The sequence below is a fragment of the Sinocyclocheilus anshuiensis genome, unplaced genomic scaffold (assembly GCF_001515605.1).
Source record: "Sinocyclocheilus anshuiensis isolate Anshui unplaced genomic scaffold, SAMN03320099.WGS_v1.1 scaffold524, whole genome shotgun sequence".
Lineage (NCBI taxonomy): Eukaryota > Metazoa > Chordata > Actinopteri > Cypriniformes > Cyprinidae > Sinocyclocheilus > Sinocyclocheilus anshuiensis.
The window spans coordinates 1,316,833-1,329,950 of record NW_015555703.1 but is presented as its reverse complement, the minus strand read 5'-3'; the positions used below and the strand labels follow the sequence as shown (position 1 = coordinate 1,329,950).

General features: G+C 35.7%; 1 protein-coding gene across 1 annotated transcript in view; it reads right to left on the bottom strand.

The window, feature by feature from the left end:
* Positions 1-13,118, bottom strand: part of LOC107671743 (probable G-protein coupled receptor 158) — a 50,223-nt gene that overhangs the window by 32,559 nt on the left and 4,546 nt on the right. Inside the window, exon 2 of the mRNA XM_016464689.1 lies at positions 6,497-6,602. Within this exon, the coding sequence (XP_016320175.1) occupies positions 6,497-6,602 (106 nt within the window). The remainder of the gene's footprint in view (positions 1-6,496; positions 6,603-13,118) is intronic.

Below are 13,118 nucleotides of genomic sequence, written 5' to 3'. Positions count from 1 at the left end.
GTTTACAGCCTGGTACAAAAAGTGCTTTTGGTCTATATAGGTAATTTTGCCCTTCATGACAACTGTGAGTGGGGTGATTTTTTTTATAACTCATCCATTTAAATTATATTAAGCCTTAAAGTTCTGCATAATTAAGGGCGTGGCCACTTGAGTGACAGGTGGACTGCCGCTCTGCTTCATAGTGTGAAACTCGCTAGACTGTGAAACTTAGAAAAATGGCTTTAAAGATTTTTATTTGTCCAGAAAAAATTAATTATGGGTAGGACACTGGAAATCTGCCAATTAGATGTTTTAATGAAAATGATCTCAAACTTGATTTTTACCGCTATTTTGAAGTTATTGTAGGTATTCTGCCTTTGCACTGTCTGCAAAAAGTGAGATGTCACGCCAAGGCAAAAGGCAGTAACTTTCACATTATATACAATATTTGGGTGCTGATCACCATTTACAGAAACATTGTAGTAACATCTGTATAAAATATAGTGATCATTGGCTAGGCTATAACATATAGTAATGTGATTCAATTTTTTTCTGACCGTAACAACCAGACAAAAAGTTCAACGTGAGTGGATACCGTTTTGCAACCAATTTATTTGCAATGTTTGCTAACATTAAAGGATGCAAGACATACTTAGCCTATTCTTTTTACATCGAACTGAATGAAAATAGCTTAACTATAAGAACGACTTGTGGATTGATGTGAACGCCAGCAGCAATAATGCTGAGAATGATTGTGAATTAAATATCTCTGATGACGTTCATTGCAATGGTTTTTTATCGAGTTACAAGAAAAGGTAGGAAACGGATTTAGTTTATTTTGAATACGCGCCCTCCAGCGGCGAAAATTACATATTGTGCCTTTAATTGCGAACAGTTACTGATTTTATGTGATGCACTGTCATGGCATTCGACTCTTCACACATGCAGAAGTGGGCAGCCCTAGACTGGCCTTTTTGCCCATTTTCGATTATCCGGGAGTGACGAGCGGTGACGTGCTGCCAAGATGGCGGCAGTCTGCTCTGCCCACTTTAGGCTTCAAAAATGCTTTTCAGAAACCTACGAGTGACGTCACGGACACTACGTCCATGTTTTTTTACAGTCTATGCTGTAAACATGTTTTTTTCTGCTGTAAAGTTGGGCATTTTAACATGGGGAGTCTATGGGATTGACTCCCTTTTGCAGCCAGCCTCTAGCGGCCAGTTGACGAAATACAGTTTAAGTCACTTCCGTGTTGGTTTCACGAGAGAGAGCGGGAGGTTGCCGCTTGGGTCACACACCTCAGAATGTCACAACTGACCAATCAAAATCAAGTATTTCAGTAAAGCGTGTTGTCAAGCTTGGTTTTGGGTTTTGTATCACATTTAGGTTTTTATGTCTTTTATTTTGTAGTTTAGTCAAAGTCATATCTCCTGTTTCCTGTCACGTGTTTCCCATGCCCTCATGTGTTCTTGCCATGTGCTCCCCTGTTTATGTGTCATGTTCTGGTCTTGTGCCCTGTTCTCTCATTGGTTTATTGTTTGATTGTTCACAGGTGTTACTTAGTAAAAATACTAAAAGTAATGAGAATCTAATAAAGATCACCACTGAGATTAGTTATAACTAAAAAAAAACTTTAAATTGTAAATGATGTCCATATACATGACTGTAATGAGAATGTTTATGGGTAAATGTGCTTAATTATCATTAAATGAATGCCATAATGCAAAAAATCCTAGAAAGTCTTGTGAATTGATGGTTTTGTTCTTGTGAGATTCACCCGAACGTTAATGCCAATTAATTACTAGAGGGCATAGCTTTGATGAGGGCTGAATGTTGGTTTATACACCCCTGTGGTTCAAGAGTTCCCTCTATTCTAGGCAACAGAACATGAATTTCAGTATATTAGCTGTTCCCCTCTGAATAAGATTTAATAATACAAGCCTTGCTGCTTTCCAGTGCAGACAAATGTGGGCGACCCAAGATATTTGAAAACATGAATTCATGCTTGGAAATCTTCAGGACTGAGGAGTGACAGCATCAGCAGAGTTAGAAGATCAATCTGTCACTGAAGACAGCAGCGCTCAACCTCCTGCTGTACATAACATGCCTGCAACAGGATATATTTGGATTTGCGTGTATATTTGTGACAGCGCACCTTCAGTTCAGTTCATCCAGCACTGCTGTGATGAGCTTCAGTGTTTACCAGCTACCTATTAACTGCTTCTCACGACATATCAGCTTTTTAGTAAAAAATTTAAAGCATGGCATTGGCTTCAGAATAGACAGACAAACTCTGGTTGCACAACTTCAGTTTCTGCATAAATTAGTGATAAAATGTGATTTAACAGGACATTTTGCCTGAGAATATAAGGCCATCTGTAACTCAACAGAAGTTGAGGACAACGATCCAAAGCACAGGAGTGAATCAACAACACAATGGCCTTGGAAGAAAATATACGCCTTCTGGAGTAGTTTGACCTTAACCTGAGATGGTTTGGCATGAGAGATTCACAACAGACACCCCAGAATACTGCTGAACTGAAACAGTTTTCTAAAGATGAATTAAAAACTATCCATGGGTTCACATACTTCTTCCACCCTGCACTGGGAATCTTTACACAGTGTTCAAAGTCTGTTTTGTGTGTCAGTTGTTTTAATGGGCTGTGTCTATACATTTTGTCTATTGACTTAGTAAATTATAAGATCAAATTTGATGACAAATTTATGCAGCAATCATTTTGAGCCAATGTTAAGTATTTAACAACTTCTGCATTTTTTGTCGCCAGTCTGATTTTCTATTGCTATAGTATTGATTTGATTACACAGTGCATCTGTGCAGAGATTCATGAATTATTCACGAATCAACTGGTCATCACAGTCTCCATTCTACACACCAAAATGGTGCACTTCTGTATTTTCTCATGTTTTGAGCTCATTGTTAATAATTTTCTACGTTTAGGCCTATATGATGTTAAAGTTACCAAAATTTATGTTATGTCACTTTAAAAAAGTGTTAGTAATAGGTCCACTTCAAATTGTAGTTGTAGTTTGTAGTTTCATGTTCATGTTCAAGTTCATGCTAAATTCATATTTGGTCATGCTATAATGCTACAGAAACACCACTTTTATGTTGATGCATAGAAATGCCATGAGAAGCAGATAAACATTTCTACAAATGGAGAGAAATGGCAGCTTCTGCAACTTAAATATCGGGTTGTTTATTACCAAAACCAGAGTATCAGAGTACATGGAAAAATGATCTGTGAGCTGCATGTACTTTTTTGCTGATGCGCTTAGGTGTTGTATTATCCATTTAATTTAGTTACTACTGCCATTGTATTGAATTCACCCAACTGGTATATATTCATAAAATGATTTAGTTCACCCAAAAATGAAAACTCTGTCATCATTTTTTTTTAACTTGTAAGCCTTGTGTTCTGCAGATAAAAGGAAGTACACGTTTTAAAAAATAATGACAGAATTTTCACTTTTGGTTGAACTATCCATTTGAAGTCTTAAATCTTCAGTTTTAGAGTCTGCTACTAATGATGCATGAGAGTGTATGTGACACACTCACTGATTACACTCAGAAACAATAGCTTTCTGCTGACAGCCAATGAGATCCACCATAGCACAACATTACCATTACAACTAATGGAGCGGAAAGAAATGGCACAGCGGTAGAAAAGACTTATAACCCTTGGGGAAACAGAAAGGGAAATGCTGCCTGCTTGTGACAAAGCTCTGATTATATGGACATTTTCTGTTGCAAGTCTCCAGAGCTCTTTTCTCGAGCTATAACGGCGAGACTAACACAGTCTAACATCCACTCAGGTTAATCCACCTCAGGAACAAAGTCATTGCAGGATATTTATGATTCGGGATGCACTCCTGTCAAGCCTCGAGCTGATGTTGCTCATATTCAATGACAGAACAGACTTTAAGAGGCATAGTCCTGCTGTCTTAGGAAGAGAAGAGGCTATAAATAGAATCACACTGGCACACACACACACACACACACTGCTTTCTGCCTCTTTCTCAGACAGCACACAAGTATTTCTTCTTCTCATAAACACAGGCAACCCTTCCAAATATCGTTTTGCTTCAGTTGCTGTGGTTGGGATCAAGTGTTGTGCTTATGAAGGCTGCGGTGCTTTTCCTTTTCGCTGCTTTTTTTTCCTCTAGTGTTCACGTGAGTGGGACCACACAGACACAGAGCAAGGTCAATAATTTAGTAAGCCCACCAAAGTCCATTATACTGCATTTATAATGGATCACAGCTTACTGGCAAATTCTCCTCAACAAAGGAAACAACTGGACTTTGCAAACCCAGTCCAGTCTATGCAATATTCCATCACATTGTATAAATGACCGACCGATATATCCTCAAGTTTGGTTACCCCTTACCTTTTTTTAAGCATTAAAGGCACAAATCCCATGCTTCTGCTGAGCAAAATGCAATGAACAGAATGCAGGGTTCTCAAAAACACTCTTTTAATGTGGCATAACATCTTAAAAACATGGCACTCATGGCATGAGATGCTGAAAAGACAGCGAGACGCATCACAGCTGTTAGGCCAGCATGTTTACAAAGTACAATAATTACACATGTGTGTTGTTCTGTACAAAGAAAAGAATTTACAAAGAGTTGCTAAGCAATAGTGTTGTCAAAAGTACTGGTACTTGAGCACTGTAGCCAATCACAGACATGTTTGCTGAGCTTGTGAACAAAAAGGCCAATCAGAGGATTTAAAGTTAGTCAGAATCTGCTCAATCCGGTTGAGCAGTTTGTTCAGCGTGAGCTCTGTGTGTTCGTGAATCGTTTCGCTATATCCAACACAGTATTAACACAACGTAAATAAGAGATTCATTGCAGTATGAACAGACTTTTTTTTTTTTATTAGAATGGGAATTTACACTCAGTCAGTGAGCAATGCTGGGTAGATTACTTACAAATTGTATTCTGTAACTGATTACAAATTGCATGAGGAAAATTGTAGCTTGTAACATAATCTATTGAATTGCACATATTAAGTAATGCATTCGGACTACTTTTTGATTACTTTTAGATTTCTTTTGCCCTAAAATATATTCCATTCTTTGTTGTCAGCATCATGAGGTCGGTTTCTGTTTATTACTTTCGTCGCTTTCTGTATATAGCCTATTCATAATTTGAATAAAAGCTTTATTTTTCATACAGCTAAGTACACACTGCAACGTTTCAGGAGTGACAACCATATTAAAAAGAGGGACTGCATGCTAGTGCAGTGCAGACTGAACTTTTCAAATAGTTACATTTAAAAAATATTAAAATAAAATTATTTTGTAAAATGTTTAAATTCACTACATTATGATTTAGATATGCATTATCACTTGGCTATTAAATATAAATCATTTTGTCATTAAATTCCCAGAAAAACAACAACAACTGCTGTATATTGTGATGCATACTGTTACGATAATGTAAAATTACTCATACCATGATATAATATTTTGGTCATATTGTCTACTCCTATCCAGCACACACAGAGATGGAGAACAAATCTCATTACACTCTAGACTGAGAAAGAGCACACAGTTTCTGAACACTAAGTGTTTCACGTATGTAAGGTTTAAATGGCACATGCTTCAAAGAAATACCATGTTACATATTATCAGCTGAACAAATGTTTGCATCATGCTTGCTTCCAGATTTGTTTGTGTGTTTTTCACACCACTTCATGTAGTTCAGCACTTGTGCAATGACATAATGCATAATCCCACGCAGTGATGTGATTTAGTGTAAGAGTGCGCCTTCCAGAAACATCCAAGCCAGCCCAAACTCTCACTGGCACTCGGGCAGAACAGCTCGGATGGTCTAATTAGCTCTCGCAGAGCAACTTCCAGCACAGCTTACTACAGACTCCAGTCAAGGATGTGCTAAATCCCCCATTTAATTAATCTAAAATACAAACAAAGATAATTAACCAATCTGGAGGGAAAGTGAAACTTCACGGTGGAAAAAAAAAATGAAGCATGAAGGCAATCCCACTTGAGCAAACAAAAATATCATTGTTCTCTGTCCAATTAATTGGAAAGGAGAATTGATAAAATGAAGTTCTACATCAGGGACTTTATAAAGTTAGAAAGCTTTACACATGCAGGTGTGCTTTGATAAGGTCACAGACAGCTGGGAAATACATTGTTAAATGCAAATGCTGCACAGCATAGAACAAAACGCTCTAATTTTTATAAGCTCACAATATACACAGGTCATTTTATATCTGTGATTTAATGGACAAATAAATGCCAAGCCACTTGCATTTCACCACCAAAATATGACCTATTACATTAATATAAAATTTTTGCGCAGTTCATAATGCAATTTTGTGAATTTTTCCCGCTTAATTTCAATATTTGTTTTTAATGACATTTTTGTCATTCTTTATATCTGTCAGAAGCAATCGTTTTGAGTGTTCCTGTGATTCTCAAACTCTCAGTCAGTCATTGTGTGTTTGTGATGAGACTGAACACTTACCTCCATAGTTGTCAAGTTACAGCGGTGAGTTCCTGCAAACCAGCCACTGCTGGAGCACTGGTCAATGTCCACATCCTGCAGATTAACATCCACACGTACAACTCCTCTAAACCACCACAGAAGGAGACAGAGAGAGAGAGAGAGAGAGAGAGAGAGAGAGAGAGAGAGTTTCATTTAAATGAAAACATGTGAGTTTTCAATAGGAAATTGCAGTGCTTGCAAAGACAGCCAAAGAATAGTATCAACATTTTTAGCGCCCAAACTCTGGAACAGAATGGCATCCACGCTAATATTAGTCTGTTTTATTCTTATTCCGAGGTCACCGTAGCCACCCGGATCCAGTCCGTATCCAGACCAGATGGTGGATCAGCACCTAGAGATGAGCCTCTACAGCCCTGAAGACCATGTCAACTAGATGAGCCCTAGAGACAGATTCCCTGCGAAGACCTTGTCAGCCATCGGCTCAAGACCACGAGAACCAGACGAGTCCTCTGCTCAATCTGACCTGAGTTGCAGCTTGGAATTAAAGCACACCATGCTGGTTTCGTCTGACCAGAGGAGCACTGGCCCCCCGACTGAGCCTGGTTTCTCCCATGTTTTTTTTTCTCCATTTCTGTCACTGATGGAGTTTTGGTTGCTTGCCACTGTCGCCTTTGGCTTGCTTAGTTGGGGACACAATTTCTGGCAACATTGTTGACTTGACTGCACAGACACTATTGGAAGAGAGCTGAACTGAGCTGGACAATGACATCACTGAATCAACAATGAACTGACTTTAACTGCTAAACTGTCTACTATGTCAAAAAAGGTGCAAATGTCACTATTAATGTTACTAATGTTACTATTCTTACTATTAATATTAATCTAAAGTTAAAAAAAGCCTAAAATACATTGCATGCCTCAAGTATATTGGTAATTTTAATTTTTTATGTTAAGCTAATATATTTCTATGTCGCTTTGAACTTGAAACAGACAAAACTCACAAGCAATGATGCACTTTAAACATGTATTTTTTGAAGCTGTAAATAAAACAAAGATTACACGAGTATGTTTTACAAGAAAATATTTCAATATTTCTAATTCAGAATTTCGTATTTAATGCAAAGTGTTATTTGCCATGTCTTTGTAATAATTTGTGAAATTTACTAACGATTTAAAATTCGGAGTAAATTTGAAAATAATTGAAAAAATTCAAAGCAAATCCTACATAATTTTTTTAGTGTTAATAAATACCATAATATGATAATTAATGGCAAAATATTAGCTTTTTTACCACACAGAGGAATGGAGCTGAAGTGGCAAATATGGTTTGAAATCAAAATACACATTTCATAGAACAATTACTGCATAATTACAATTGCAGGAAACAGTTTTTTACAGTTCATGCTACAAAAAAAGTATTTTTTTTTTCAGATAACCTACAGTAAATAATGTGCTTTATCTGAGAGCATCTATATTAACTGGTTTCATGCAAGTCAAAAATGTAATCCGACTACATCAACCTGACAAATTACATCTGAAGTCATGTTTATTGGTAAGATTAAGTATAAATATGTCCATGAAATAATTGTAGGTTACCACTTTTTTAACCTTTTTAAAAATTGACTGGTATATTGAATATAAAAATTGAATGTAAAAAACATTGTTTTCGGTAATAGAGTCTTGTTTTCAGTTTCTTATTAAGCGAGACCTGGTGTCCTCTAGGACATATCAAACTTTAATTTTTTTCTTCACCATTGGTTTCTAATGCTCCAAACAATTAAATAATGTAAAAAATGAAAGCTTTTTTCTATGGTTCTCAGGAGGATTCATTCCTCAGAAAGTAAAACCATTGCAGAACCTTTGAAAGAATGCAGAATGGTCAACTTGTTAGACACAAAACAAACCGTCATGCATCCAATAGTTTCTGCAGTTTTACTTTTCATTGGCCAAAACAGCCTCATTATGAGCTGAATGCTATACTTTGCAAGGTTATTTGAAATTGTTCTTCCTCGGGGAATGAGATGAGCCATCATTAGACTGAACACAGAATCTAGCACTCAGACTGGAAAAAGAAAAGTGTTTCTATCACCTCTGCATGGCCATATTCAATCTGATTTGCAAATGCTGCTGGTTGTATGATGTAAGAAGTTCATGTAAGAGTTCTTGTTTCTAACTCGGAGGGGAAAGCCAGTCTTCCGGTTCATTGCGTGAAAATGAGAGTCATTGGCTGTTACTCCAGATAGAGGTCCATTAGAGGGGCTTATCTTTCACTGTCCCATAAGGCATGTTATCTGAGACCCGTGGACCATGCTGTTTCATATTGACTCCATGTTCTCTCACAATCTCTGCTACTTTTTTATATCACAAAGATGATGGTGTCTGTTTTAAAGGCACGATGTAACATAAAACTAACTATGTCCCTCTTGATGTTAATGAAGAACCACATCAGTCTCCACCATCTAATTCAACTAACTCTAGAATCAATCCATTGCTGTAAACGAACCTCTCCTTTCCATTTCCATTCAGAGTGAGCTGAAGAGTATGTGGCGTGAAAGGAGAGACAGCACCACACATTTCTGTTGCTCAAAACAGTATTGCATGGTATGGAAGCTTGTTTCCACCACTGAAAAAAAAAAAGGTAATTGCGACTTTTTATCTCACAATTCTGATTTTTTTTTCTCAGAATTGTGAGATATAAACTTGCAGGTGTGTGCTATAAAGTCAGAATTGCAAGATTTGAATTTGGATACTTAGTATGAAACAATTTGAAGTATACTTAGTATGAAACCAATTTATTTTAAATACATTTTAGCATAGTTTTTTTTCTTTTAGTATATATATATATATATATTTATATATGTACAACGTTTATAGCAAATGTATTAGGCCCCCACCCAATGTAAGGTTTGTGCCACAGCTTCCCTAAACTAACATTATTGGTGATTACTAAAATAATTTTTCATGTTTCTGTAAAGGTTAATCCACCAGCTCTTTAGTCATAGTAGTATTGCTAAAATATAATTGTTGTTGTTATCCATGAATTTTCGAATTTAATGTTTTACAAGAAAGGCTGAAAAAATTGTAAAGCACTTTATTTATTTATTTTTTATTCAGATGCCAATTACAGTTATTTACTTGCAGTCCTTAATAGAAAAATATGTTTTAATGGTTGAATATTATGCTTGATTCTTTTCTGACTTCTGAGAGAAGTTGTGCCGGCTCAAATTATTATTTATTGGGTATTAAAACGCGAATTCATAAAGATTATTTCGTTGTTTCAGTTTGTTATTTGCCTAATAAATAACAATATAATTTGTAGTTTTAAACAAGTTTTTGACATTCCTAAAATATATATATTTTATCAGTAAGATATTTTTTTCAGCAGGTAAGATGCACTGAATCTCATAAGACTAATAAATGCAGTTCTTTTGAAATTTCTGTTCATCAAAAATGTATCACGCTTTTCTCAAAAATATTAAGCAGCACAACTGTGCTCAACATTGATAATAAGTTTCTTGAGCAACAAATCAGCATATTAGAATGATTTCTGAAGATCATGTGACACTGAAGACTGGAGTAATGATGCTGAAAATTCAGCTTTGATCACAAGAATAAATTACATTTGAAAATATTTTCAAATATAAAACAGTTGTTTGAAATTGTAATAATATTTTAAAAATATTTCTGTTTTTACTGCATTTTTGATCAAATAAATGCAGCCTTAGTGAGAATAAGAGTCTTAAAAAATTGAACAATCTTACATACTTTTTATTTAAATATTGTTATTCATTTTTTGGTGCAATTGTGAACAATTATGTGCTTGCTCTTCTGAAACTTTAACAAGAGTTTCACACTGCTGCCTTTAATTAAAGTTTTCATTCCTATGAATGGATGCATCATGGTTCTGTTGCTTTTACTCAAAAAATCAATTTTATTAGAAGACAGAGAGTTCCCCTTTTTGATTTTCTTTTCATTTAGTGGCAGAGTCTGGAGCCGCTGGGACTGTTATTTGCATGAGCCCCTAAATCATTCCTCTCTGCTCATTTCTACCCGTTTCATTTTCGACTCCAGCGAAGGCCCAAAGGCAAAAGTCATCTGTCTGCTGAGATGTGAAACAAACACCTGCAGATAGCTGGAGCTGCCAGCTCTCTCTTATCTTTAGGCAAAGAAAATTGAGCATGAGCGTGAGAGAGAGAGAGAGAGAGAGTCACAGAGAAATGAGACACAGAGAAATGTTAGAATTATCTGCTCAGCACACTCCTCTTTCAAGTCAAGGGATGTTAACAATGTTTACAATCCTGTTCTCAAACTCTAATACAATGTGTGGATGATCAAAAGTATAAATAACTTACATAAGGATAAAAATAGCTGATATGAAACATACTGCAAGAAAAATGAGAACAGCAATCATAGGGTTTCACACTAAAATGGCATGACAAACCAATATCTACTGTGACGTGGCGCATCCTGCAAGTAACAAAGCTCCAAATAAGAGCATTATGCTTGCAATTTACAAAATTCTTTTGCATTTCACTGACAATAATAGCAATTTTTAACATTTAACAATGCATTTCCAGGCAAATGTGTTCAACACCCCCAACTGACTTAAGCTTTTTTTAATTTCAGAGGCTTGAAAATCCTCCCAGATTATTCAGTCATTAAAATGATACATCCCATCATAAAATAAGACATGTAGACCATTTTTAGCTACACTACATTCTCTGCTTCCAATTTTGCTGCAAAAGTATCAGCTACGTTCACCCCATAATGTTGAAAGTTTTCAAAGTTTTCATTCCCAATTACTTACTGGTCAATAACCTGAAGACTAGGGAGGAACATGTTGTTTATGTGGCACGCTGTTGTTTTAACCCTCGTGTTGTGTTCCGGTCATTTAGACCCAGAGAATTTTATTTTTAATTTCTTATTATGCTATATTATTACTAAATATTGAATTTGATCTTTTTATCAACTTGTTTTTTTTTGTTTTTGTTTTTTAAGTTAGCACAGGTTTTGTACTACTTTTTCAAACTGATTGATCTCATTGATCTGAGCTTATGCACTTCGGTTTTTAATCTTCACAAATAATGCTTTTTTTCAAAAACTGGAGGTGCATAAGGTTAATCAATGAGGCCTATGACCAGTCATTTCCAAACAGAAATACAAAACCTGTGGTAATTGAAAGAAAACAGGTTGACAAAAAAGATTGAATCAAATATTTGGTGATAATATAGCATAATGAGACATTTACAAGCAATTTTTAAATGTCGGTCATTTTTGACCAGGAACACCAAATTAGATAAAGCATTTTTAGTACAGCATAAAGCTATTTAAAAAGGCATCATTTACTCAACCTCATGTTGTTCTAAGCCGTTGAGACTTCTGCAACACAAATAAAATAAATATACTGAATTCATGCATAAATGTCGTATGGGTTTGGAACAACATGAAACTGAATTTTTTTGGGTGATCTATCCCTTTAATAGCTCACATATAAGAGTTTTAACAGGTTTTGGCAAACGGCTGCATGCATTTTCAGCTGAATGTTTTGTTCCAGGAGGGTCAGCACGCTTTTTCCAAAGGAGACAAAAATATAGCTTTGAGAAGGCGTTGTTTTAAGTTTTTTTGTTTTCAGTTTGATTGACAGCAATGAACCCCACATGTCAGGCACTAGCCTGAAATATCCACCACTGATGCATGCCAATTTATGCAACAGACCATTAATAAAACAGTAATAACCGTATAAGGCTAAGTAGGCTATACAGACCTTATGTAAAACAATTTGAGGCAGATTAATTTACTTCATTGATGTAATGTGCTCCGTTGTTTTAAGTTTTTTTGTTTTCAGTTTGATTGACAGCAATGAACCCCACATGTCAGGCACTAGCCTGAAATATCCACCACTGATGCATGCCAATTTATGCAACAGACCATTAATAAAACAGTAATAACCGTATAAGGCTAAGTAGGCTATACAGACCTTATGTAAAACAATTTGAGGCAGATTAATTTGCTTCATTGACTTTGTAAGTGATGTAATGTGCTCCTAAAAAATGAAACAAAGGGAATGAAACTAAAGACGAGCCAAAGGGCACAATATCCCGAAAATTAAAGATGAAAACTTTGTCATTATTTACTTACTTTCATGTTGGTTCAACAATGTAGACTTATTATTAATGATGCCATGCAAGTGGTGATGTAATCATTTTTAGTTTAATAATACTTTTAGCAAGTTTGTTTCGAGATTAACTGATTTCAGATTATTGCTGTAAATAACGAAAATGGCATCTAATGAATACCTTGCTATTTTTGTTCTCTGTTGTTTTGCTTTTTTTTCAGATGTCCTCTGGGATTCAACACTCTTAAAAATAACGGTTCTTTATTGGCATCGATGGTTCCTTTAACATCCATGGAACTTTTCCATTCAACAAAAAGTTCTTTATAGTGCAAAAAGGTACTTTACATTTTTAAAGGGGTGGTTGATTGCGATTTCACTTTTTTAACGTTAGTTAGTGTGTAATGTTGCTGTTTGAGCATAAACAATATCTGCAAAGTTACGAAGCTGAAAGTTCAATGCAAACGGAGATATCGTCTTTTAAAATTCTGGCGGTTTAATGCCTACAAAAACGGCTGGTAGGGACTA